At 42.5% G+C, this 26,729-nt stretch overlaps 1 protein-coding gene and 1 pseudogene across 5 annotated transcripts; both read left to right on the top strand.

Annotated features, from left to right (window-relative positions):
- Positions 1–2,343: 2,343 nt before the first annotated feature.
- Positions 2,344–19,207, top strand: LOC147458907 (putative RNA-dependent RNA polymerase 1). Of its 5 annotated transcripts, XM_086510324.1 has the most exons (7): positions 2,344–2,601; positions 2,693–2,760; positions 2,850–3,035; positions 14,650–15,187; positions 16,117–17,768; positions 17,903–18,053; positions 18,183–19,207. In XM_086510324.1, the coding sequence occupies exons 4-7, from the start codon at positions 14,657–14,659 to the stop codon at positions 18,978–18,980; spliced, it is 3,132 nt and encodes a 1,043-aa protein (XP_086366450.1). In that variant the 5' UTR covers positions 2,344–2,601; positions 2,693–2,760; positions 2,850–3,035; positions 14,650–14,656; the 3' UTR covers positions 18,981–19,207. The 5 variants fall into 5 exon arrangements, with proteins under 5 accessions (XP_086366450.1, XP_086366449.1, XP_086366451.1 ...); XM_086510323.1 differs by having other exon boundaries at positions 2,344–2,760; XM_086510325.1 differs by lacking the exons at positions 2,344–2,601; positions 2,693–2,760 and adding an exon at positions 7,871–7,974 and having other exon boundaries at positions 2,948–3,035.
- Positions 19,208–22,205: 2,998 nt separating this feature from the next.
- On the top strand, positions 22,206–24,937 carry LOC147458906 (putative serine/threonine-protein kinase PBL7; annotated as a pseudogene).
- Positions 24,938–26,729: the final 1,792 nt, after the last annotated feature.

Below are 26,729 nucleotides of genomic sequence, written 5' to 3'. Positions count from 1 at the left end.
GTGACTCCGTATGTAGTCGCGCATTGATGCCTGATCTCTCGCATCTCGCAGGTAAACTCTCTAAGAGAGTCCAAATCATTGAAGGCCCACTCCAGTCTATGATCTAAGCAATGAACCTATCCTAGAAGAGATCCAAGATCCTCTCCCTAAGTCCATGTAGATGCTCCTTTGTAAGAAAGTGATATGATGTGTCGAGGTCGAGTGGTAAGTGTCTGTCCACCCAAGATGGTGGTGTCTTCTATGGAAATGTAGGAATCCCATATGCCATGAGCATGGCCATATCTCGTGTGAGCTCCTCTAATGAGCGCATAGGTGTGTCCATAGAAAACCACAAGTCACCACCCCCTCTGGAGTGCACAATTGCTGAAGGATGGCTGGAATGAATGGATATCCCAAGGATCGTGCGCTCGTAGATGATCAAGCCGAAGTCAAAGATACTGTGTATTGCAGCAGTCACTGAGAGACCGCATAGACCACCACCGGATGGTGTCCTGGCAGGAGGTAACTTCATCCTCCGTGAAAAAAACAAGCCATGTGGCTACTGCCTACCCAAAAACACAACTGCGAGGTGATGAAAACACTATTGTCCAGTGATTTTCAGCGTGCTCGTACACTCCCGGCATGGTCCGGAGCGATGCTGAGGGTCTGGGGAGGGTGGGGAATCAAAGTAGCAACCCAAGGCGGGCTGAAAACAGAGAAAACAACAGTGTAGAATGGATAAAATCTTTAGCAAATGATGAGAAATGAGGACGACAATGCATCGGATGCAAGGTCAGGTGGGGCAGGCAAGATCCATGGAGGGTGTGGCCAAGCGCTCCCCTCCTCTGCTGAAAACACAATAGCCTGCCAAAAACCCAGCTGCTGGCTAAAAACGTAGATGCTCCCAAAAACGCAGGTGGAGGGAGGGGTTTTTCGACAAGGAAAGTGCCCGCCAAGAGGTGATCACCACCAAGGGAGAGCAAAAACGTAAGTAGTCTCCAAGAATGCTAGGGCTTTTTGTTGCCCAAAATGAAGATGGGCTGAAAATGCAGGCTCTTCGCGATGGAACACTACTGTAGGTTGAGCGCTGGACTCTCCTTACAAAAACGATGGCTAATCTTCTTCATGGGAGGAGTATTTAATGCGGAAGGTACGCCCTGACCATGGAGAGCCTGAGCTCTGATACCATGTGAGAGTGCACGTGTGCGAAAGCGAGAGAGAGAGAGAGAGAGAGAGAGAGAGAGAAGAAGAAGAAGAAGAAGAAGAAGAAGAAGAAGAAGAAGAAAACGAAGAGAGTTTTAACGTCGTAGGAAACTATCCCAAGAGACCTTAGAGAGAGAGAGAGAGAGAGAGAGAGAGAGAGAGAGAGAGAGAGAGAGAGAGAGAGAGAGAGAGAGAGAGTAGACACAAACACTAGTGTGTAGGGAAGAGGGGGCGATAAGTCCCCCATGACTACCAAAACAAAAGGCCCATACAATGATCATATGATATAGGTGGGTACCCCCCTGGCCTCACATATATAGGGGTCCAAGGGGAGGTCGAGCATGCAGAGGAATGCCCCCATGACCCAACATGGAAAAAATAAGTGTGAGTAGGGTGCGTGGACAAAACAGAGGCGGCTGGCCTAGAAGTGGGCGATCGAACAATACAGCCTATATGTGTATGCATGGGTGGCCAACCCGGAGGCACACTAGCCGTACATGCATGCCCTAGACCTGCAAAGCAGCAGAGTGGCGTAAGTCTAATAACAACTTGTCCCATTCATTGAGATTTGGGTGGTGGTAGATGTTCTGCTTTTTGGGGGGGGGGGGGGGGGGCTTGGGGAAATTTCCCATTGCTTTGCCTCTTGGCTAGCTAGTATCAAGCAAAAGCTAAGAGTCAAAGAAATATTGAAGGAACAAAATACAAATGTCATAATAATATTGGATGCTTCGAATACGTAGTTTGGGTTTAATTAAGTATGATTCTAGCAAATGGATCATCTCTCAAGCTTCCTCCTGTCTTAACTCATGACATCAAAAAAGCTCATAAAAAGGTGATCTATATGATAGCTATAAGAATTTGATTGTCTAGGAGCTTAGTGATAGATTTGCTATCACATTTTTGGGTATCCAAACTGGCCCTTTTCTTAGAGGGCCACAATGGCCCACAACACGAAGGTTAGCCATGCGCCCTCTTTTGTTTATGCCTAGACTTAGCAGGCCTCTCTAACTTGATGCCATGTGGAAGCTTTTGTTTGGATAGAAAACAATGCAAGTGGAAGTTCCAGAACATGAAAACTCTTATTATTTGGTATGTCCTCAATGTAATCATTCATAGGAGCGCGATATGTAGGCTGGAGAGATGAACATGGGCCAATGCTGTTACTAGTGCATGCAGAATAGCTACCGCATCTTGCGAAAAAAAGGGGGGCGGAGAACTTTGAGAAAGAGGTTGGTTTCCTCCGTCTCCATGTGAACTCAGCCTAAGACGTCTGTCAATGCCCATTAGGCTTATGATGTTGTGGAAAGTGAAAGCTTCGATGACATATATTCTCATGACATGCTCACGTATGACATATATATTCAAATGTACAAAACACATTCTCAGGGCTGTGAGCTTGGATTTGACTGTAGGCCTAAGGTTAGAATCTCTCTCCCCCTGCTCGACTCTCTCCGCGTTTATCGCAAGCTTTTCTGCTGCCATCAACTCTAACCATTCTCGATGATTGAAGATGCCTCCTTCATACGGAATGAGACCTTACAAAGATGATGGTGGAGTGCTCATTTGGCAAACACACAGGTAGTTTTTCAAGAAGTTTTGTGGTTTAGAGCCGGGTCGCTCGAGCATGTGAAGCATGCGCCTGACATAATCTTACACTTGATTGTCAGGGAACAAAGATTGTTGTAAAGCAAGCACTGCAGCATGCATTTGGCATAATTCTGCCGAGCAGGCAAGCGCTGCATTTCACCGTATCCTTGATGGTGTTCTGCAGTTTGCACCAGGGAAAAAAACCTAGAAGGCGAGCGCAGGAAACACAGCATAACACGCAGGCACCGGTTCGCCAAAACGACAAGGTGCTCTCCTTTTTCTTTCTTCACTTGTAAAGACCATGCTTGTACCCAATTCTCATTTTTTCTCCATCGACCTTCGAACAACGAAAGCAGGGTGAATGCAAAGAAGTTACCAGAACCAAAAGACCAGCGTGCCACATAAGCCTCTAGATTGTCTGTCTTGACTCGATTTTGATGTTTCTCTGTCACAGTGTTAGACCTTCATATCATTGTGTGTGTGTGTGTGTGTGTGTGCACGCATTTATCTTGCCTCAATTTTGATGTTTCTCAGTCAGAGTGTTAGACCTTCATATCAATGTGTGTGTTCGTGCGCACACACGCATGCGTGCACACACATGTGAGAAAGCTCGCGTGCATACACGAGCTTTTCGCCTCTTCTTTTTGATATGGTTGGGGATCCGGGTGTCGTTGAGCATGTGGATGCCTCTCTCAACACACCAGGGTGCCACTTGTGTGGCAAGGCATGGGCAATCATAGTTGAGAACCCGCGGGGCATAGACATTCACCAAGCCAATAGTCTTGCCATAAAAGCGTAGCATGAGCGTTTGAGCCCGTCCAAGCACGATGACTCCACTATCCACAATGGCATGCCACCAAGAATCCACAATGGAAATACATATGCCACCCTTGGCTCCTATGGAACCAAACACAACAGACCAAAAAGTCTCTTATCAACTCCAAAGCAAATGTTGGCAACACCGAATGCAACCCTCACAAGAGGATACTCCCTTATCATCAAAGCATCAATGCAACCACCAACCAAGCATCTTTGAAGCTTCTGCCTCAAATGTACCCAATATTGTGTATAATGAGGTTCATCAAATCCCTTCCATGAGATGATTCTCATTGGGAGCTTGGGAAGACTAAGGTTGCTACAACAACAAAGTACGCAATCTTTACGAGTGGCTTGCATCGGGACCAATCTGTGGCTATGAGTGATTGCAAGATTGCGATAGTCCTGTGATACGACAACTATCCCATCATAGCCAACGTCCCCTTGGTGACATGCCATGTCTTTGCCTCGTGTCAAGACTCCTCATATATACATACATAGTAGGAGGCAATCTTCGTGAACTTTCTAATGAACTGCTTGTAATACAAGCACAAACCCAAAAAGCTTTGAACTTCATCACATTCTTCAGTTTTGGCCAATTTTGAACGGTCTCTATCTTGGACGGGTCCATCTGTGAGGGTAAAGGAAAGTTTGATAAACCTAAACTCACATTTAATAAGAAGGTTTCTCAAGGAATTGTAGGGGTCAATTAAGTGAAGAACATGCATTGTATGCAAAGGAACGTAGGTGTTTCCGTTGTCAAAGGATCGCCTTAAGGAAGAATCCAAAAATAAACCCGCTACTGCTTCAACTTCTAGCCCTACCCCTCAAGTGAATGCTATGAGCGTGGTAGAGAAAGAAGCTACGCAGGAGGAGATGAGGAACTTCTAAAATGCTATCGACATGTTCATGGTCAAAGGGTCATTGTGTGGTTTGATTTTGGAAGTTGTGAAGATCTCATTAGTGAGTCTCTTGTGAAACGTCAACATCTTCAGCCTTCCCCTGTTCCCACTGTTTTGGTGCAGGGGTTCTCTAAAGGTGTGGACGCTTTGATATCTCAAGATTGTAATGATGTCAAATTGGTTATTCAACAAAAACAATTCACTCATCGTTTTGTAGTCTCTAATCTTGCAGGATGTGATATTTTGATGCGATGGGCAAATATTCTCTCTTTGTTCCACTTCCAGATTATACATGTGGAAGGCAAGAAGAATGTTGTGGCTGATGCGTTATCGAGAAAGCCACAAATTTTAGCTGTGTCAATTCCTTATCATCATGAGCTTGATGACATGAAGGACCAATATGCCACAGATGAAGATTTCACAAGGATTTTTGAATAGTTGCAAGAAGGGCAACGTCATGAGCACTACCTCCCCAGAGACGATATTATGATGATGCATGGCAGACTTTGTGTCACTAGGCCATTGCGACATAAGGTCATGGTAGAAAGTCATGTCCCACCGTATGCAGGGCATTCTGGTATTGATGCGACAATTATAGCGGTAGAGACATTCTTTTATTGGCCTAACCTTAGGAGAGATATGGAGGCCTTTGTGCGAGCATGTGTGATTTGCCAAAAGGTCAAGTTTGACAGGCAAAAGGTACCAGGGTTGTTACAGCCACTGCTGATTCTGGATAAGCCATGGGAAAGTATTGCTATGGATTTTATCTTTGATCTTCCAAGAACACCAACAGGGAATAATGGTATATGGACCATTATATGCAGGTTCAGCAAGCAAGCCCATTTTATCTTTGTGAGGAAGAAGATAAAATCTGATCAGATGGCACGGTTGTTCATGTACAATGTGTTCAAGTACCATGGTATGCCATAATTGATTGTCAGTGATCGTGATCCTTGCACGACAAGTTTGTTTTGGAGAGGATTGTTTGAGAACATGGGCACTATGCTCAAGTTCTCGTCTTCATTTCATCCACAAATTGATGGACAGTTAGAAGAGGCTAATTCTACTGTCTTGGACTTGCTGAAGTGTTATGTGTTAGATAATAAAGGCAAGTGGGAACAGTATTTGCCTATGCTTGAGTACGCGTACAACAATACGGTGCATTCGTCAACTGGCAAGGCACCTTTTGAGATTGTTGAAGGTAGCAAGAAAGTTCCTCCCATTTTGCATACAAAGGACAAGATCTTTGAGGTAGATCGGTATGTCAAGAACATGGATGAAATGTATAAGAAAATTAAAGTTGCCCTAGAGAAGACTCAAGCAAAACAAAAAAGGATTGCTGATCGTTACCGTCGTGAACTGTTGTTTTCACCTGGTGATTGGGTACTTTTGCGATTTGAAAAGGAAAGATTGAAGAAAATGAAGGGCAAGGAACGGTTGTTTCCAAAGCTCAGCATGCGTTACTATGGGCCTTTTCAAGTGCTTTATAAGATCAACGATGTTGCTTATAGACTGAAATTGCATGACGCTTGGAAGATTTATAATGCGTTTCACACGAGTCTTCTAAGATCCTTCGTGGGTTATGTGCCAGAAGATATGTTAAATGAGGACCAGCCAGAAGTTGAGGAACTTGATGAAATTTTAGTTTTGAGTAGATTTTGTAGACATGTAGTAGTGTTAGTGTGTATACGCGCTTCACCAGGGACACTTTTCTCCCACTGGGTTTTTCTCCCTGGACATCCGGTGTGAAAGGACACCTTATCTCTTAGGGTTTCATATAAGCTTTGTAGCTCTGAGTTTGTATATACTCTATTATTCTAATACAGAGAGAGAGAGACTACAGAGATCTCGTACGCAAGCTTTGTGTCTTCTCCTTCTCCATCTTCTTCCTACTCTGAGTTGCTATCTTCCTTCTGTTTCGTGTTTCATCATCTTCAACAATTGGTATCAGAGCTTGGTGATTTCCAGAGCCTCTACTTGCGTTTTCGTGTCCGCGCGCGCAATCGCGGTTTTTAGGCAGTTTTCGAAAAATTTGCTCGTGGGAGTATCCTCGACGTTCCGAGAGTATTCTGATCAGGCGACTTGGGGTTTTACCCCCCTTTCGAAGCCGTTCGAGCCCTCAGAATTTTGTTCCGAGCAGCGTAGCAGAAGTTACTTTTCGGAGGCGTTTAGATCAAGAGGGTGTGCTTTTTGACAGATTTTCTTCAGGTAAACAGTTCTTTTGGGAAGCAGCTTGTCTTAGCTTTGTGCTGAGATTTTGTGTAGAGTTTTGCTTGCATTGGAGAAGAGATTTGTGAATCTCTTGGAGGTTCTTTTGCTCTCTTGTGTGCATCCACAGTATGGCTCAATCTACGGAGAAAGAGATTTTTGGTGCGTTTACATCCGAAGACAAATTGGATGGTACCAACTATTCTCTTTGGTCTTTTATGGCCAAAAATGTTTTGGTTGGTAAAGGATTGTGGGATTATGTATCTGGAGATGAAGTTCGTCTAGTTAGCATTGCACCTGCCACGCCTGGTCGTGGTGCAGCTGTTGGTGCAGGACCCTCACAAGTCACTCCAGAGCAAAAGAGATGGGATACTAAAGATGCACAAGCTATGGCTGTGATTGCCTTAACCATAAAGAGGACAATCACACCACATATCAGATCTTGGAGAACTTCTGAGGATGCTTGGAACACTCTGCAAGCTATGTTTGGAGGAAGAAACGCTGCCAGAATAGAGTTTTTGAAGAAACAACTTGACAAAATAACAGATGGACGAAGGTGACGATATCGTCGAGCATCTTACAAAAATCAGGGATCTTAAAGAGCAATTGCTTAGCATTGATGAAGTGATTCCAGAGAAGGACTTGGTTTCCAAAACACTCAGTTTACTACCACCATCTTATTTGACTTTTCAGACTTCTTTGACTCTGTCTTTGCGAGCTAATCCTGAGCCTCTTCATTTTGAAGAGTTAGTAGCTTTGCTATTGCAGAAGGATCAATCACGTAAGAACAAGTCTTTACAGGTGGATGGTATGGATCATGCTCTTGTTGTACATAACAAAAACAAGGGTAAAGAGAGTGCTCATCACTCCAAGTCTGGTGCAGGACAGTCTTCAGAGAAGTCTAAAGGTGATTCCGACGAGTCCAAGAAGAAAGGTAAATGTCACTACTGCAAGAAACCTGGTCACTACATTAGTGAGTGTAAAAAGCGAATTGCTAAAGAAAAGAAGAAAGAGTCAAGTTTGGTTGTTTCAGCTTCTGGTGATTCTTCTACAGCTAAAGAAGAGTCTGCAAACTTTGTGCAGGATTCTTATGCTTTTGTAGTATGTTTATATTTTTTTGCTTACAGTGTTGACGAGACACAAATGATTTGATACTTTGATAGTGGTGCATCCAGGTATATTACTTCAAGGAAGGATTTGTTTTGTTCATTGGATGCAGCTCCAGCAGGAAAGAAGGTGACATGTGCAAATAATGCTTCTTATCCAATCAAAGGCGTTGGTAAGATTTTGATTACCATTTCAGATGGTTCAGATTTATGCTTGCCAGATGTCTTATATGTTCCAGGGATCAAGAAGAATTTGTTGTCTATATCCTCTCTTGCAAAAATTGGTCTTCGGGTCATTTTTGAGGATGACAGATGTGTTGTACGAGATCGAGAGAATGGTTATTCTCTTATCACTACAGGTACGTTGGAAAATGGACTATTTGTGCTAAATCGTTATGAAAAGCAGATTCAGGTATGTATTGCAGAAACAAAAACTCAGGCCATGCAGGATGCTGAGTTGTGGCATGCTAGATTTGGGCATGTTAGTTATGGCAGTTTGATGACTTTACAACGTCATAATATGGTGCATGATTTGTCTTTATTGGAGATGCCACCAAGACATGTATGTGAAGGTTGCGTTCTTGGAAAGATGCACAGATTTGCATTTTCGCAGGATGGTTCAGTTAGAGGGACACGAAAGTTGCAGCTTGTACACAGTGATGTATGTGGTCCTATGAGGACGCCATCTATAGGAAACAACCTTTATTTTGTGACCTTCATTGATGACTTTTCTAGGTTTTGTTGGGTGTATCCACTCAAAGCAAAGTCAGATGTGTTTGCAGTTTTTCAACATTATGTTGCCATGGTTGAAAATGAAACAGGTTGCAAAGTACAGACTCTTCGTACCGATCGAGGAGGTGAATACATGTCAGGTGCATTTAAGGATTTTTTGGGAAAGAAAGGCATTAAACAACAATGCACTATGCCATACACACCACAACAGAATGGTGTTGCAGAAAGGAAGAACAGGTCTTTAATGGAGACAGCTAGATGTATGCTCAAGGCTAAGAGTTTGCCTCATAAGCTATGGATGGAGGCAGTTGCTTGTGCAGCACATGTTTTGAACAGGTGTCCTACTCGTGCCTTGAAGACCATTACTCCATATGAAGCTTGGTATGACAGAAAACCTTCAGTCAGTTATCTTCGTGTTTTTGGTTGTTTTGCTTATGCTCACATCCCTCAACAGTTACGTGGGAAACTTGATGATAAGGTAATCAAATGTATATTTGTGGGGTACAGTAGTGGAAGTAAAGGTTATAGACTTTACAATCCTACTACAAACAAGATTTTTGAAAGTCGTGATGTAATTTTTGCAGAAACTACTGTTCAACCTATGGTTGCTTTTGATGTACCTCATATGCAGACACATGATGTATTTGAAGGCTTACTTCCTTCTTTTGTGGAGAATCAAGAATCACAACAGGTTGATAATCTTGATCAATCTTTTGATCAGCATGTGACACCTCATGATGTAGAGGAAATTGTGCGTGAAGAGCAAGAAGTTCTCAAGGAAGAAAGAACCTTGCCTAAATGGGTTCAGAAAACTTTGCAGGATAGCAAGTTGGATGCACCGTTGCCACGAAAAACACGTGTTGGTACTACTTTTTGTAGAGAGCAAGTAGATTTGGCTTGCTTTAGCACTCTTTGTGATGCAGATGAGCACTCTTTGTGATGTAGATGAGCCTGATTCATTTGAACAAGCTTTAGAGTGTGTTCAGTGGAAAGATGCTATGCAACAAGAAATTGATTCTATTCATAAGAATCATACATGGGATCTAGTGGACTTGCCTACAGGTAAAAAGCCTATTGGTACAAAGTGGGTTTTTAAGGTAAAAAGGAAACAAGATGGTACTGTTGACAGGTACAAAGCAAGGCTTGTGGCAAAAGGCTATGTACAACAGAAAGACATAGATTATGATGAAACCTTTGCTCCTACTTCTCGTGCGTCCACAGTTAGATCACTAGTTGCAATTGCTGCTCATCATGGTTGGAAAGTGTATCAGTTGGATATCAAAACTGCTTTTTTGAATTGTGATTTGTAGGAAGAAGTTTATGTAAGTCAACCAAGTGGTTTTGTTGTAAAAGGTCAAGAGCAAAAGGTATATAGATTGCGTAAAGCTTTGTATGGTCTCAAACAGGCTCCAAGAGCATGGTATGAGAAGATACATACTTATTTGATTGGCCAGGGATTTCAGAATAGTCCAACAGAAAGTACTTTGTATGTCAAAAAGAGAGATGGAGTTCTCATTATGCTAACACTTTATGTGGATGATATGCTTCTTACAGGCAATACTGCAGATGAAATTGAAGCGTTTAAAGATGCTTTGAGAAAAACCTTTGAGATGTTTGATCTTGGTTTGCTACATTATTACTCGGGTATTCAGTTTGTGCAATCAGAGGATGGCATATACATGTTGCAGGCAAAATATTTGCATAAAATTTTGGACAAGTTTGGTATGCAAAATTGTAAACCAATCTCTACACCTGTAGAAACTGGATCAAAGTTGAGCATGCACGATGCTGGAGAACCTTTTGATGTACATACTTATGTAGCAGCCGTTGGTTGCTTGATATATTTGGCAGGCAACACTCGTCCAGACATTCAATTTGGGGTTTCACAAGCAAGCAGATTTATGCACAGCCCAGGTATGCATCATTGGCAGGCTGTGAAGCGCATACTTCATTACCTTTCAGGTACCCCTAATCTTTCCATGTTCTTTCCAAGGGGGGATATGTATGGAAAGCACAGTTCTATGCAGCTTCTTGGTTACAGCGATTCAGATTGGGTTGGTGATTTTGACACACGACATTCCACAAGTGGCAATTGTTTTTTCTTGGGAAATGCATGTATATCTTGGCTAAGCAAGAAGCAACCCATAGTGGCTACATCAACTTGTGAAGCTGAGTACAGGGCAGCTTTCACGGCAACAGTTGATTGTGTATGGATACGCAGGTTATTGACAGATCTTTGTGAGTGTCAATAGGCACCCACTACCATTTTCACTGACAGTCAAAGTGCTATGGCAGTTGCAAGGAATCCAGTATTTCATGCAAGAACAAAGCACATAGAGGTTCACTACCACTATGTCAGGGAAAGGCTACATGCAGGGGAGATCACACTAACTTACTGTCCTACACAGGATAACATTGCAGATCTATTTACGAAGGCGTTATTACGAGAAAAGTTTGAAGCTTTCCGAAAAGCTTTGGGCTTACTCTTATACACATGATGATCTGCTACCTTGTACGGATTCACACTATCACTACAGGGGGGATTTGTAGACATGTAGTAGTGTTAGTGTGTGTACGCGCTTCACCAGGGGCACTTTTCTCTCACTGGGTTTTTCCCCCTGGACATCCGGTGTGAAAGGACACCTTATCTCTTAGGGTTTCATATAAGCTTTGTAGCTCTGAGTTTGTATATACTCTATTATTCTAATACAGAGAGAGACTACAGAGATCTCGTACGCAAGCTCTGTGTCTTCTCCTTCTCCATCTTCTTCCTACTCTGAGTTGCTATCTTCCTTTTGTTTCCTGTTTCATCATCTTCAACAGATTTGGCACATAAGGAAAGAAAAGTCAAGGGACAAATTGCAAGGCGCTGCTTGGTGAAGTTCAAGAACTACCTATGGATACAAAGTGGATAGAAGAGCATGAATCGTCAAGAGTCACCAAATGTATTGCAGCTTTACCTTGAAGCCTTTGGGTTACAGCCTACGTATGCCCCAACCCAATGTGCGCGAAGGAGGGATAATGATAGAGCTAGTACATCAAATGTACCTATGGATTGAGTGTAATAGCAGTGTGCATCGATCTTTAAATGTTAAATGTACAATGTTCACTTCTATCATAGATGGAAATAACAAAAGTATGAAGGTCTTATTAAGTCATTTGTATCTATGTCTTATCATCTTTCTTGCGTATACATGCGATGATAAAAGAGTGCTAACAACACAAGATCATCAATGGCATGTATTTATGGTATGCAATCGAGGACGTTTGCGATTTCAAGAGAGGGGTATGTCACGAGGACGTCGCAATTGCTAACCTTAGTTGTTGGTTTCTTTCCGATGATTTTTGTTTAATTTTTGAGACCCTCTTTTTGAAGTTGCAAATGGTCAGACATTGTATGGCCAGTGTGAAACGGTAGTTTCACTCGCAGCCGGAAAATTGGTCGCCACTGGAATTTGAGTAGTAAAAGGGTGTCTAGGTTTAGTTCAAAGTCATCTAGGTTCCCTCGCCACACTTAATAAATTGGTGGATACTAGGAAATTAACTCCATAGAGGCACATTGACAAGGTGGGATCACCCAAAGAAAATCACCCGAGAATTGGGCTACATTGCATTTTTGGATGTGGTCCCAGTGGTGAAAGATGGTCAGATGACCAATGAGAGTCCAATGGAAGCATCTCCTAAAATTTAGGGAACTTCTATTTTGGGCCACGAAATCTGTTCGTGTCATGAGCTTTAGAATGACAAGGGGAACATTTTATTACTCTATTGCAAAGTCAACTGATGCACCAGTTGAGAGATTTTTAAGCGGGAAGCCCAATGCGGGGAAATTGCATGCATGAGTGCCAAGTGGCACTTTTTGGCCAATTTACTAAAAATGTGCAGAGGGGTCGAGTAGAAATTAGCAAGGGGACGCATTTTTCATTTCTTGTCACAAGTTGTGAGCTGTTGTGTGCAAGCTTTCCCTCTCATGTACAATGTAGTGCAAGAAGTGATGTTCTACACACTCTACACTGCTCTCTCTCTCTCTCTCTCTCTCTCTCTCTCTCTCTCCCCTACGTGCAGTAACGTGATGTCCCACAAGAGGGCTCTTCATTTGATCTATGTACAATTGTGTGGTCTTATGCTTCTGTGTCGAGGCAAGAGCCTCTTTGAGCAGGAATAGGAGTAGCTAACTGCTACTCCAAAAGCAGGCACCAGTGAGGGTGATAACCTCACCTTACATGTTCATTTCTAGCGCTGGTTATGTGCTGTTTTTGGATCGTTTTGCAGTCGTATGGATGCCAGAAGCATTGGAAACAGTGCCCCACTGTTAGAGGACAGTTGGGGACTGTTTAGGGTTGAAAACAGGGTAAAAACTAGTAAATATAGCGAGCTGTAATTGCTGTTTTTGGGTTGAAAACAGAGGGTTTATGTCTTTGGAAGGGAGTTCCAGCAAGGGGATTTGTTCAGGGTGAGTTTTGGGGCCGTTATGTTGCCAAAATTTTGCTGGAACAGGTGCGATCTAGTTGGATAGATGAAGATTCCCAAGACTCCAGTTTTGTAACTTTACCCTGTAAAGGAATAAAGAAATACCGAAAGTGGCGCCAATTTTTGGGGCCTACAAGTTGTCGGTGTCTGCTCGGAGCATTCTAGCTTCCGAGCTGTGTGTGCTTTGAAGTGTTAATGCTCGTCACAGGTTCCTTCTGCAAGGTTTCTCTGTGTGTTAAAGCTTAAAGTAAAGTTTTGGGTGAAAGCCAAAGTCTCATGCCGGTTTCATGTGTTGTGAAAAAATATTGTCGCCAATGGCTAACATCAAAAGTTAACCAACCCTCCAGGCGCATTGGAGAGGGGAGAGATCAATACTAGCATCACAAAGGGAACAAAGTTCTTACGTCGGAGTGCTCAGCAAGAGTACCTGGCTTCGCGATCGTTGTGGAGCAGAAGGGCATCCAATCCCGGCTGACTAAGAAGGGGTTGAGGGAAGGTGTGTGAGAAGCAGTTGGGCTTAGTAGGTTGGAGGTTGAGTGTAGATGATAGTTGGATGTGGAGGAGAGGAAGCCGTTGTTGGGGTGGAAGTGAACTGCTCGAACTAGAGGGGGCTTAGAGGGCTTGGGCACATCCTGCATGGTCTGCTCTTGGCGCATCAAGAGGTTAAAAGAGGTTCCTACTGGAAGTTGGAACCATTGCTGATATGAGTGCCTGCCAACTTGTAGCAATGTTGCCCTGTCTGCGTCCATGGGTTGGCAAGGGAGTGCATAGCCGAGGTAAAAGAGCATGGTTCGGCTAAAGAAGTTTCCTGTGGCTGCATCTTACGACTCAGCGCTCGAGCCTGGCACTGTTGAGCTTGATGAGGTTTCCATGGAGGAAAAGCCTTTAATAGATGCTGCAGTTAACGGCAAAGATAAAACATGTTATAGAGAAGTGGGAGCATCCTAGATCCACCACTTGGCTCTTCTAGATTCACCAGCTAGTCATGCTAAACATGTTGGAGAGACATGAGAGCATTCTAGACAACCACTCATACAATTTAAACATGGTATTGAAAAGTAAGAGCATCATAGATCCAACTCTTGTTCAATCTATAACCATGTAATGAGTGAATATGCTGTTGTTTGCGGGGAAGAGTTCGGGAGAGCACTTAAGAAATAAAGAACGAACGTGGAGGAGGAGACAAAAGAAGGGATGAGGAAGCATGTGTTTGAAAGTACATCTGAGTGAATGAAAGGCAGGAGAGCTGCTCGAGAAGAGGGCCCTGAAATGTGCGTGTGCATGTGTAGGCAAGGTAGAAGGCTAAGGGACACAGCTGCACAGCTCTAATTGTGCCATGTTTTACTGGCTGGCAGCCGGGGCAGATGGTCTGGCAGGGCAGCCGATTCAGGAGATGGCCCTCTTGTCTGTAGTTGAATCACACATCCTGTGAAGTCCCCGTTCCGGTCCCCCGTTCCGCAATTCCTGTTTTTGGCGGTTACTCCGTTCCCCGTCCCCTGTTCCCCGTTCCATGTGGCTATGGTACTAACACAGAGGTTCTAGAGTAGAGCCTTGTAGGTAGACTGGCTGGCAACTTTATGAAAATGTCCATAAAGATATTGCTTGCTTGTTGTTCGTGCTAATTTTTTTACTGTTTCTGGATTCAGATAATCAATGACCATCTCTTGTACAGTTCGAGTTTCGAAAATCCCCTTTACAGCAATAGCAGAAGAGCTGGTCGAGTTCTTAGAATCAAGCATTGGTTCAAACACTGTCTTTGCCTGCAAAATACACACAGAGAAGCCTAATTGGAAATCAAAAGGCTTTGGATTTGTTCAGTTTGAGGCAGAAACAGCAGCAATTGAAGCTGTAGAACTTGCCAGGAAGTGCAAGTTGAGGTTCCAGCAGAGGGTACTTCAGATCGATTTTGAGCCAAGGCAACTTTTTGACAGACCTCAGATACGTTTTCATGCCATCTCTTTGCACATGGGATGGCTTGCAACTAAAAGTGAATTTCACAGCTTATGGTCTGCAAATTTATTGGTTACAATAGCGCTAGATTGTACGAAAGGAAAACTAGTCCTTGTCTTTGATAAAACCAGTATTTCCACAAGATACAAGCTGACTTGGAATCTTCGGAGTTTAGAGATTGGTGGCACCCAAAATGAAATAGGGCAATCATCTAGAACCTTTCTTTTGCTACAGGTATGTTCTTTCATCTTATCTATCAATGCCCCACAAGTTTCTTTCTACAGAACATGCTGTAAGCGCTTGTAAGTGAGCTTGAATGAGTTTTGTGGAAAAGAAAAATTGCTAAATACCATGTATTAAACTGCACGGTTAATTTTTGTCAATTTTTTCTTTGCCAGACCCCCCCCCCCCCCCCACCCCCGAGAGTTGTAAACTAAGCTTGAAACATTTGAAGAGGCTTGCAAAAAAGACAAATGCATCATACCTTCCGTTTTACAAGTATAAACATGAGTATTTTTCCTAGCTCTCTATTCTGTGATGCAAGCCATCTCAGTTGTACAAACAGGTGTCCAGTACAAGTCGGCCATAGGGTATGGTCACATGAATACTCCCACAGAGACCCTGCTGAAGTACTGTCTGCTTGTTCACTGTCTGCTTGTTCACTGTAGGACTATCAACAAATGATCTTGTCTCTGTGCTCATGCAATATTTGACAAATAAATGCACGAAAACAAGTGATGATCCATTGTGAAAGCATTTTATGAGCTCCCACATTTGATCGAGACTCACTTGAGCTGGGCACAGCAATTCCACCAATGGATGGAATATCCTATCCCAATGCATATAGCTCATCTACGTTCAGTAGGTTTAATTGCTGAGAAATGCTTGTGGAGAGAGTCCTGGTAAGGTGCATAGCACTTTGCAAGGTTGTGTATAAGTGAGCATAATCGCTCTCATGTGGAAGATACAGATAGCATGAAGCATATGCCATAGCTTTGGCCAAACCAAGGTTTATGCTGAAAGCATTCTCAGAAAGATTTGTCAAGCGTTCACCGTGAAGGGTATAAAGCTCAACTTAATATCTTTGGAGCGCTGGTTCAACTGTTTTGTCTTTGCTTTTTTTTTTCCTTTCCTCCAGTACATCCATCTCAATTCCTTTGCAGGCCAAATTTGCACCAAAAATTCGCCGAAAGCTTAAGTTGAACAGTCTGAAAAGAGGCAAAGAGTCAGTTAGTGATAGGTTTACTTTTGTTCGAGATAATTCTGAGGACCAGGAGCATTTATGGTGCCGATGTGCAGATTTCACAGAAAAAGGGTGTATCGCACAATCGTCCTCATATTATCTGGAAATTTCTGCAGCAGAGAAACATTTGTACCAAGTTTTTACTGATACACTGTTGAATGTCCATGCATTTGAAGAATTTGGAGACATAGCCATAAATCCAGGAGAGTGTAACAGCCAAACACAAGATAAATGCTTGAGAAAGCTTGCTGTATCAAAGTTAGATGAAGGCTTGATACAAATGAATCGTCTCATTGTGACTCCAACAAAAGAATATTTTGTAGGACCTGAAACAGAGGTTTCAAATCGAGTCACTCGTCACTATAAAGACAACATTGGAAATTTCATAAGAGTTCATTTCGCAGATGAGGATATGAGTTCACTTTCTGCCAGAATTCTAGAAATCGCTTCTGACAGGTTTTTGGAGACAAGGGTCAGGCCGGAACGCACTGAAATTTATTATAGAATTCGTAAAATATTAGACCAGGGCATAAGGTTTGGAGGGAAAATGTATGAATTTCTGGCTTTTTCCTCAAGTCAACTTCGAGAGCATTCTGTTTGGATGTTTGCTTCAGATCAAACTACCACTTGTGACGGCATTCGGTCATGGATGGGCGATTTTTCAAAATTTAGGAATGTAGCAAGTTGTGCAGCTCGCATGGGGCAGTGCTTTAGTGCGTCGAAGCAAGGCCCGGATGTTTACGAGGACGAAATTGAGGAGATTCCAGACATTGAAAGATGGAGTGGAGGAGTGAAGTATTGCTTTTCAGATGGTATTGGAAAGATATCTCCTGTTTTTGGTGCAGAAGTGGCCATGAAGTGTGGCTATGAAAGTACAAGGCAAGAGGTGTTGGCACCATCAGCATTTCAAATTCGCTATGGTGGCTACAAAGGTGTAGTTGCCATTGACCCTTCATCATCACACAAGCTTTCTCTTCGGCCAAGCATGAAGAAATTTCATTCGAACCACAGCACACTTGATGTTTTGGAGTGGTCACGGTTTTTACCCTGTTATCTAAACAGACAAGTCATAAGCTTGTTGTCAACATTGGGTGTAGAAGACCAAGTTTTCGAGGTCCTGCAGAGGGAGAGAATTTCTTCTCTTGACGGAGTAATGACAGATAGAGAGGATGCTTTGCAGATGCTACAAACCTCGTGTGCTGGAGATTATTGTAATGTGACGGTGCAGATGCTTTTGTGTGGATACAATCCTTCAGACGAACCCTTCCTTTTTAGCATGATGTGGGCCTTCAGATCTGCTCAGATTCAGCAGATCTGCAAGAAGTCCAAAATCTTTGTACCTAAAGGAAGAATTTTGATGGGATGTTTAGATGAGTATGGGTGCTTGAATTATGGGCAGGTGTTTGTGAAGGTCTCTTCACTTGACGGTACTGCTAGTGTAATTAAGGGAACTGTAGTCATCACAAAGAATCCTTGCCTTCATCCAGGGGATATTCGAGTGCTACAAGCTGTTGATTCTCACAGTCTTCAACACATGGTTGATTGTGTTGTTTTTCCTCAAAAGGGGACCAGGTAAACTTTTCAAGGCATCCTCTTTGTCTTCAGTTTGCTTTGCAGCAAGAATTAAGCATCATTGCCAATTTGCCATTACAGTCTATTTAAAAGGACATGCTGATTGGCCTCTTTGCTTTGTTGTAAGAATGCAGACCACATCCCAATGAATGCTCTGGTAGTGATCTTGATGGAGACCTGTACTTTGTGGCATGGGATGAGAGATTGGTTCCTCCAACAGTCGAGGTGCCGATGGAATACTATGCCCCGAATTCCATAGCTCTTGATCATCCTCCAACTCTTGAGGTATGAAAAATCTCTTGAATCAAACTGTCTGCAAATAGACACTTGGCCTATTTTTATTTCGATGACTTTCAGTCTTTGGAAGATAGAAATTTTCTGCTCTTAAATAACAGCATTTTCTTATTCAAGCAGGAGATTCATACATACTTTGTGGACTACATGAGCAATGACAGTTTAGGGACCATAGCAAATGCCCATGTAGTCTTTGCTGATCAGGAGCCAGAGAAAGCCAGATCTCAGAAGTGCTTAAAACTTGCAGAGCTTGCTTCAATCGCAGTTGATTTTCCTAAAACTGGAGTATCGGCTATGCTTCCAAGGTCTCTGCGTCCCCAAGCGTACCCCGACTTTATGGAAAAAATTGGGAAGAAAAGCTACATCTCCTCGGGAGTCATTGGAAAACTCTACAGGGCAGCAAAAGAGGCAATTTCTGCAAATACTTTGTTAAGATCTGCAAAAGAGAGTACTGGGCATTATGATCCCGATTTAGTTGTTAATGGCTTTGAGGACCATGTGGAAAGGGCTCTCGTCTACAAGAGCCTTTACTATGAAAAACTTACTGCTTTGATGGAGTTTTACGGGGTCCAAAATGAAGCGGAGATGCTGACTGGCTTCTTTAGCGAGTTGAGACAGACATTTAGCAACACATCAAAGGAGGTGGAAGAGAGAATTCAGAATGCAGTTTTGGCTCTCAAAGGGGAGGCTAAGAGCTGGTTCAAAGACATGCAAAATACTGATGATCCAAGCCAAGAATATGCAATAGCATCTGCATGGTATCATGTTACATATCATCCTACGTTCCACCATGAAGAAGGCCCGGCATCTAATGACAAAGCTTGCCTACTGAGCTTCCCATGGGTGAATTATGACAAACTATTAGAAATAAAGAGATATATGAAACTTTTCAGAAACAGAAGTTGCAATGATCCCTAAGTCTTTATATGTGGTATAAGCAATTTAGTTACTAGTGTTTCCATCCAGCATCGAGTCTGGCTTCTCCTCTCAGACATGGTCGTGGTTTTACCTACAATTATGTTGTGCATGTGTGTCTATGTGCTCATGCATTTGTCATGATAACTTCACTTTGGAGTGAGCCCATCTTATGTTATGTTTCATTATTTTGTATCGATGGCAATTGCACAATGATACACTTGTGAACCTATCCGTCATTAAGCTATATTTAGGTAAAACTTAAAAGGGTTACTTGAAGATTTAAGGGTATAATTATTTATGTCCTTCACTAGTGCGTCGAAGTCTTAAAAAAAAAGCAAGCTTGGGCTATGCTAATCTTAGGTGAGAGAAACTAAATCTACTTGTTTTGTGGGCTTCATTTTCTCTTTTGAAAACCTTTTTTACTTGAGGTTAGAAAGCTTTATAGTGGTGCCCTGCGGGAGCTGTCTATCACTTGTGAAGGCACGCTCACTTCCATCCATTCTCTCTCTCTCTCTCTCTCTCTCTCTCTCTCTCTCTCTCATGACAATTTCAAAGTAAATTGACTATATTTGAAGTTTTCTGCACTAAAATTCTCTTAAGCTTTGTAGGTTTTCTCACCGTCAAACCAGAATTGCACTAAATCATGGATCAAGTTGTTTGAATTTTGAGTCAATTTGTGGCACTTTTGACTCTGTGTGTCATATTGATTTATATTCAAATGCTCTCGTTTTTAGCATCGTTATACTCAAACAATTGAAGGTGAGCAAGGGTGCATCTCAGGAATGGTATCAAGCATAACAAGATAGGTTAGTTGAGAGATACGTGCACTATCATTGTATCCCAATTATTGCTTGCCAATTTGAGCCTATTCTGCCACAATAGATGGGTTTGGCACCAATTTGACTCTTTAGTTTGCTCCAACTTGCACGATGGCTCGGGAATCTCAGCTTTGCATTGACTTGAATTTTGGTATTCTTTGGTACAATTTTCCATGATTTTTCTAATTTTAATAATGCAAAGTAGGGAATTTGCATTGGAAGAAGGAAACCCATGCCACACCCAAGACACTTCTATCTAGCCCGCTGTCTTCCTTTTCTCCTTTTGTTGGGATTGCCCTGAGGCAGTGCATTGCTTTGATCGGTTTGAAGTTGACAAAACAAGCCAAAAGCGAGAGATTTATTAGAAAAGCAAAGCAGCTTACAAAGGGAAAAGATGACCGAGATAGAATGTTTTCTATTGGCATTGATCGGCCGAGTGACAAGAAGCTTGAATAAAACACATCTAATTAAAGAGCTTTTGGTTTTTGTTAGCAGTTCGAGACTCGGGTGTGCAACCCCCAACCCCCCAAACCCCCCCAAAAAAAGAAAAAACCCAATTTGTTGGCAGTGTCTTTTGAGACAAAGGAAGTGTTGATGCGGAGGGTTTTTGAGGCCGTGTAAAAAGGACATGCTTTTCTCTAATGGTGCCATGTGGGTGAAAAGAAATAGTAAGAGCGCCCCCCCCCCTCCCTCTGTTCCATCAAAAGGTAGTGCCATAGTCTGTAGAGGCACACGGCTTGTTTTTGATGGGGTATTGAGGAGAACCAATGAAGATGTCCCAGATGAACATTTCTTCCTACTTCCAAATAGAGTTCACATTTTCTTGAAAGCAACACTCTCAAAGCTTTGTATACTCGTTCAGAGGTGCAGTGCGCGAGTATGTGCATGCTTGAGAGAGGAGAGGATGATGAGATAAACCTACAGTTATTCCTAACTGAAGAAGCTTTCACTTTGCATGTGACCCTCTCTCTGGCAATGGCTACTTGATTGCTTTCCTTCCGAATGGGCTCATTCTCAAGGGTGACCATTATCAATCATTTCAAGGGTAAATTTTTAACCTACTTGTCATTAACACTAGTCCTGTTTTTTTTTTTAAAAGCCACTTTTATGGTTATAAGAGGCTTTTGTAAAAAAAAATAATTTAGCAGTTATTTAGATAGACACAAAAAACCCTCTCAAGGAAATACATGGAGTACATAGTATCAATTGATAAAAAATGTCGAGAAAAATAGGTCAAGGATTGAAAGTATGCGTACAATTTTACTAAATTGACTCAGTGGCAGACCTTTTTTTAAAACAGACTTAAAACTTCTTTGAAAAATCCCTCAATATATATGTAATGAGTCTATCACACTTCTGCTTCTTTTTTTTTGTGTGGCAAAACTCACAATTTGTGAGTAAATTGTATTAAGCACCATGGCAGTGGGCTGAGTCTATCACACTTCTATGTTGCTTACATAAAGACTGACAACATTTACTACTCGCCCAATTTAAGTAGTAAATTACAATTTTACGCAAAGAAGGCTCTTTCTATAAAAGTAAAATTTTATTTTTAGCATTTTTAACTCAAATATGACTCTTAAAGACATCCTAACAAGACACTTAAGAAGTTTCACAAAAATTTTATGTCATACGCAAAAGTTATGCTTAATATACTAGAATCGAGGCATGAGCCACTTTAGTGGTTCCAACCACTTCTGTGGCCCATTGTAATTTTGGAAAATTTGAAGGGCATTTTGGGAATTTATGACAAAATATCGGGGGCATTTTGGGAATTTTTGAAATTTGAGGGATATTTTGGGAATTTTCTCAAATTAGAGGAGTATTTTGGTAATTTTCCCATTTTTAAAATATTACTTCCGTCCGCCTTGTACTCGGACATCCTTTTTTTTTATCGAAAATGGGCGCCGGCCTCAAACGTGCCATGTCATGGATGGTGGGCACCGCCCATGTGTGACACAAGCCTAAGTAGCTCCTTATATTGACCATAGGAGAGCGTACAACGGACTAAATCTTGGCACACATTTCACCTTGGGCTTGTCCGGCCAAGTTTGACCCTCACACCACAATATGTAGGTTTTCCAAGTTTTCGAAAAAAAGCTTTTTTCGGGCATTGAAACTTTGGCTTGTTGCTTTGGCTTTTCAAGTCTTTCTTAGTTCTATTCTTTGCCTTATGGAAAGTGGATAAGTACTTTTTTGGCATGCTAAGGAAAGGCCTTAGTGTTGGGCTTGCTTGGGCGTCCTTCAATCGATGACGTCCACCTCGACGACCACCAAATTTGCAGAGCATGCGATTTTCGTGCGGAGTTCAACTTGGACAATCGAGCCTTTGAACTTAGAAGTTTGTGTGCGTGTGGGAGTCTACTGCTGCACTCGGCGACTGCGTCCAACTCAGGCTTGAAAGTCGATGTGCGCCGTGGAGCTAGTGACTGGGGTTGAGGAGGGTGAGGGAGGCCTCTCTCTGGTTGTCGACATCACGGCTGTAGAGCATGAGGTCCTCGAGCTCTCTCTCTAGGAGTACCTCTACACGGTAATAACTGGCTGCAGCTACACAGCGCTCCGCAGTCCGCAAGGGTTCGTACAGGGTTGGTGACGCAATTAGATGAGTCGATTGCCTCAGAGTCTCAGACTGTGTGTGTGTGTGTGTGTGTGTGTGAGAGAGAGAGAGAGAGAGAGAGAGAGAGAGAGAGAGAGAGAGAGAGAGAGATCATGCTAGTAGTGTTCCGAAAAATTGAGCAAGGCTTCTCAATAAAGAGAGAGTGTCCTGTAAAGGGAACCAGTCAATTTGTGGATATAAAGGACAAAGGTAGGCAAAAAAATCATTTGGTTAAGGATGTTTTTGGATATTCTCCAGTAAAATCTCTCAGGATGGCATTGATAGGACCGACCGAAATGACGATGATCCCATATACAGTCCAGTAATGGTTGGAGGAATACAGAGTCATGTGTACAATCAAAGTGATGATGGGAGTTTGGGATAGCTAATTGTCTTCTCATTGATGTGCCTTTTCCATTTTTTGGGTTTGCCCTTTATGAGGTTTGAGCAACAAGAGCTAGCAATTTCTTGAATCAATAATGTATGTACATAACTGCTTTTGTAAATTAGAGTGCGGTGTATTGTTTTGATTACCTTTATAAGACAAAGAGCTACGAAGAGTTTTTTCAATAATTTTATTCACAAGCATACACTAATATGCTTGTGTTTAGTGTAGGCTCTTAACTATGTAATAGGTTAATTGTGTGTGTACGTTACCATATGGTACCAAGCTTTTTGTGTGTGTGTTGCCATTTCATGCATTAACAAAGATAGAGAACGCACTTTGATACTAGTTTCTTTGCTGTTATGCGATGCCTATTTGGTTTATATCAAGATTGCCTTCCTGATTATGTAATTCTCTGCATGAGCAGGGTTCAAGAGCAAGAATGTGCAATTGCCAGATTCTACCACGGTCTCAACTGTAAGCTTGGAGCAGAGAGAGTCTCAGGTGTTTACCTTCAAACAATTATAGGGAGCTACCTGTAATTTCAATCAGGGCAACGTAGTCGGTCATGGTGGATTTGGATCTGTTTTCCAAGGAGTGCTTCCAGATGGGCAACAAGCTGCCATCAAGCAGCTAGATCGGTCAAGCAAGCAAGGCGATCATGAGTTTCGCATAGAGGTGCATAATCTTGTATTCGATGTAAAACATGTCTGTCTACATGTGGAGTACGGTTCATGTGGGTGTGAGTGGGCATATGTTGGATGGTGGCATTCTATGTGAAGCTAGCTATAGGTTTATGGAAGATGGAAGATATTCTGTATGAGCAAAATTGCAGTCTTAGCACTTATCAAAAAGTGATTTTGTGAAATTTACCTAAGTGGTGACCTTTCCTAATTGTGGGACAGGTTGACATGCTCAACCGCCTTCATTCTCCATACCTTGTTGGTTTGCTTGGTTATTGCGCCGATCAAGATCACCGGTTACTGGTCTATGAGTACATGCCGAATGGAAACCTTCAAGAACACTTGTATTCAGATGGTATGGGCCCTCGTGTTTTCCTGAACTTATGTCCTTCACAAGAAACGAAAAGCGCGGAGAGTGTGTTCACTAATGGAGCCAATCTGAGGCTCATGATGTGTTAGCTCCCGACATGTTTTAACAAACATACTTCAATTTTCCATGTTTTGCTCTCAACTTATCGTTAAATGGTGCAGGAACATCTGGCAATCCTCCAATTCTCAACTGGGAAACTCACATGAGAATAGCTCTAGACTCTGCAAAGGGTCTTGAGTACCTCCATGAGTGCGTGAGTCCTCCGGTAATACATCGCGATTTCAAAAGCAGCAACATACTTCTGGATTCCAATTTCAATGCCAAGGTGTCTGACTTCGGTTTAGCTAAGCTTGGATCTGACAAGGTTGGAGGGCTGGTTTCAACTCGTGTTTTGGGAACCCACGGCTATGTTGCCCCAGAGTAAGAATGAAGAGAAATTATGTATAGGCTTTGTAGGTCTTTTGAGCTCTTTCAGAGTTTCTTGATGTGCTCCAATGTCTCTGAAGGTATGCACTAACGGGGCATTTGACAACGAAGTCCGATGTATATAGCTATGGCATGGTTTTACTGGAACTTCTCACAGGACGCGTCCCGGTTGACATGAAAAGGCCACCCGGGTAGGGTGTTCTTGTACCTTGGGTAAGCTTCAAATGGGTGAATGAGCATTCTATGCTTGCAACACGTTTCTAAGGTGACTTTGCTTCCAAGCTCTTCCTCGACTCACAGATAGGGACAAGCTTGTGGAGATGGTGGATCCGGTCATGGAGGGACAATTTGCAGTAAAGGACCTAATTCAGGTTTGCTTGCTATTTGCGCTTGTAGGTTGAAATGGGTGATTCTGGATAGAAAATATTAAAGCAGAAACCGAAGGATTTTGAATGACAAAAAATGCTGTGCAGGTAGCTGCCATAGCCGCAATGTGTGTTCAGCTCAGCCTAAGGCAGATTATCGTCCTCTTATGACAGATGTTGTTCAATCTTTGATTCCCCTCGTAAAGCACAAGAAAGGGTCCAAAATTGTGAGCACTCCGGATTTTCATCACAGAATGGTTACATTAAAGTCGTCATCAATTGACAGTGGCAGTACCGAAGCTGGAGAGAATTGAGTGAGGGCCATTTTTCTCAAGTTGGTCTCTATAGCCCTCTTGAGCGAATTTTTGCCAGTAGAGCTTCGCTTGCTCTAAAATGGTGTCCTTTGCCATCATTCAGCTGCAACCTTTGTATGATATAGCCTGCTTTGAAGACGAAGCTGGCCAGCAGTTTTCACTATTTTTGTAGCTCTGCACTTTACCATATCCATGTTTGTTCTTCAATGCTCCCCTCTTCCTACTTCCTAAAAGCACCTCCACAAATCCTTCCATTGGCAGGCCCTCGTGATCCCTCACCTTGTTTCCAATAGTCCTACTTGTTGGCCATGCCGTCAAGTACGTTTAGTTGAACAGAGATATTAAGGAACATTCCGTCGGTCTAGATTGAATCGCGATTGGAGAGAAATGACAGAATTATATGGTCGTCGGCAATTTGGTTTTTCGAAGTGATGTGGCCTAGTAGGCTTGTGAGTGTTAAGAGCTGAGTTGTGCACGTGCTTGTGGGAGGAGTGAGAGCAATGTTGCATACCAAGTTGCGTCTCTCTCGTGAATTTATGGGAACGATTTTTAAGAAGTGGATGACGGTGACCTGAGAGCTTGTGGGGTGAAGGCTACAACTTACAAAAGAGAAGAGGAAAGGGTTTGTTAAAATATAGCTTAATACCATATGTTTTGCCAACTTGGCATGCCATTCTTTAGATGAGACATAGCGCTACACTCTAGGTGCTTAGACGATGAAGAGTTGAGGACGAAAATTTGTATAGCTAGAGGTGTAATCCTGAAAGCCATATGGGTTTTTAGGAACAAACAATTATTCCAAGAAACGAACGGAATGCTGCATGTAAAACTAGTGCTAGAAACTTGCGGATGGCTTCTGTCAAGTAGGGGGAGGTGGCTTGCCGAGAAGAAGAAAATAAGTCCTTGACGTAAATATAAAAAAAATTGTAACATGGATTAAGGGTACATTTAGGATCAATGGTCTCAAATTCCTCTCGAGGCTTTGTGCTCATTGAATTGACTTTTTTGTATACGCTAGATGCCCCTGTGCAATGGATATGCTCCTTGCCATTTACTGCCATGTGCTCTGATTCCCAATCTAGAACTTCACCTTACTGCCTTAAAACCATGCAAACCCTGCTGGTTTTTCTCTCCACTATGGACTCAAACAAAGTGCCCAAAAATCGAGAAACACTACTTGTCACTTCCCCTCTAGCATTCGCATCAAACTTCGATGAGATGTATCTTGGAAACCGTAACTCCAATTGTCAAGCTGTCAAATCCTACTGACTTCACATGATGCATACCACCTTCTTAAATCTCTTCAAGGTGAAAGAAACTTCAAATGGCACATCTATCAATGCGATCAACTTGGCCCACAACTGGTCCTCGACAAACCTTCAATTGGCCATAACTTGCCCGTCTGAGCTCTGATTGACAATTAGAAAAGACTGGCATGCTCCACAATTGAAGCACTTGAATCTATCCACACACACTAGCTCTAATTTCATATCTCAACTTTCCCTATTGTTGAGATTCTACAAGACCTTCCATCTTTGGACTCACATATCTTTCGCACCGTAGCTCCATTTTAGGAGCCATCTAGATCGGCTTTTGAACACCACATCCCAATGCACAATAGCAACACTTTGGACACATGTACCTACCATCTTTATTGGCCCATGTTGGAGCTTGTTAGGCTTAAAACATCACATTAGACATAAAATCACCTGGCTGTCCAGGGTCTTCACAATTGCTTTAGCACTCCACCATGCCCCTGTATGCACCCTTAGCCTTGCTCTGCACACTTTCA

The sequence above is a fragment of the Adiantum capillus-veneris genome, chromosome 4, assembly GCF_014529385.1.
Source record: "Adiantum capillus-veneris isolate H3 chromosome 4, ASM1452938v2, whole genome shotgun sequence".
In the NCBI taxonomy this organism is placed as follows: Eukaryota; Viridiplantae; Streptophyta; class Polypodiopsida; order Polypodiales; family Pteridaceae; genus Adiantum; species Adiantum capillus-veneris.
The sequence above is the reverse complement of the archived record's forward strand: the minus strand, read 5'-3'. Positions and strand labels throughout refer to the sequence as shown.

What these genes read in the sequence shown, in the direction of transcription:
- LOC147458907 (XM_086510324.1), top strand. Translation starts at nt 14,657, where the DNA reads ATGACCATCTCTTGTACAGTTCGAGTTTCGAAAATCCCCTTTACAGCA. An exon ending in GAACCTTTCTTTTGCTACAG is followed by an intron (nt 15,188 to 16,116) that starts GTATGTTCTTTC and finishes ATTCCTTTGCAG; the next exon opens with GCCAAATTTGCACCAAAAAT. An exon ending in TTTCCTCAAAAGGGGACCAG is followed by an intron (nt 17,769 to 17,902) that starts GTAAACTTTTCA and finishes GTAAGAATGCAG; the next exon opens with ACCACATCCCAATGAATGCT.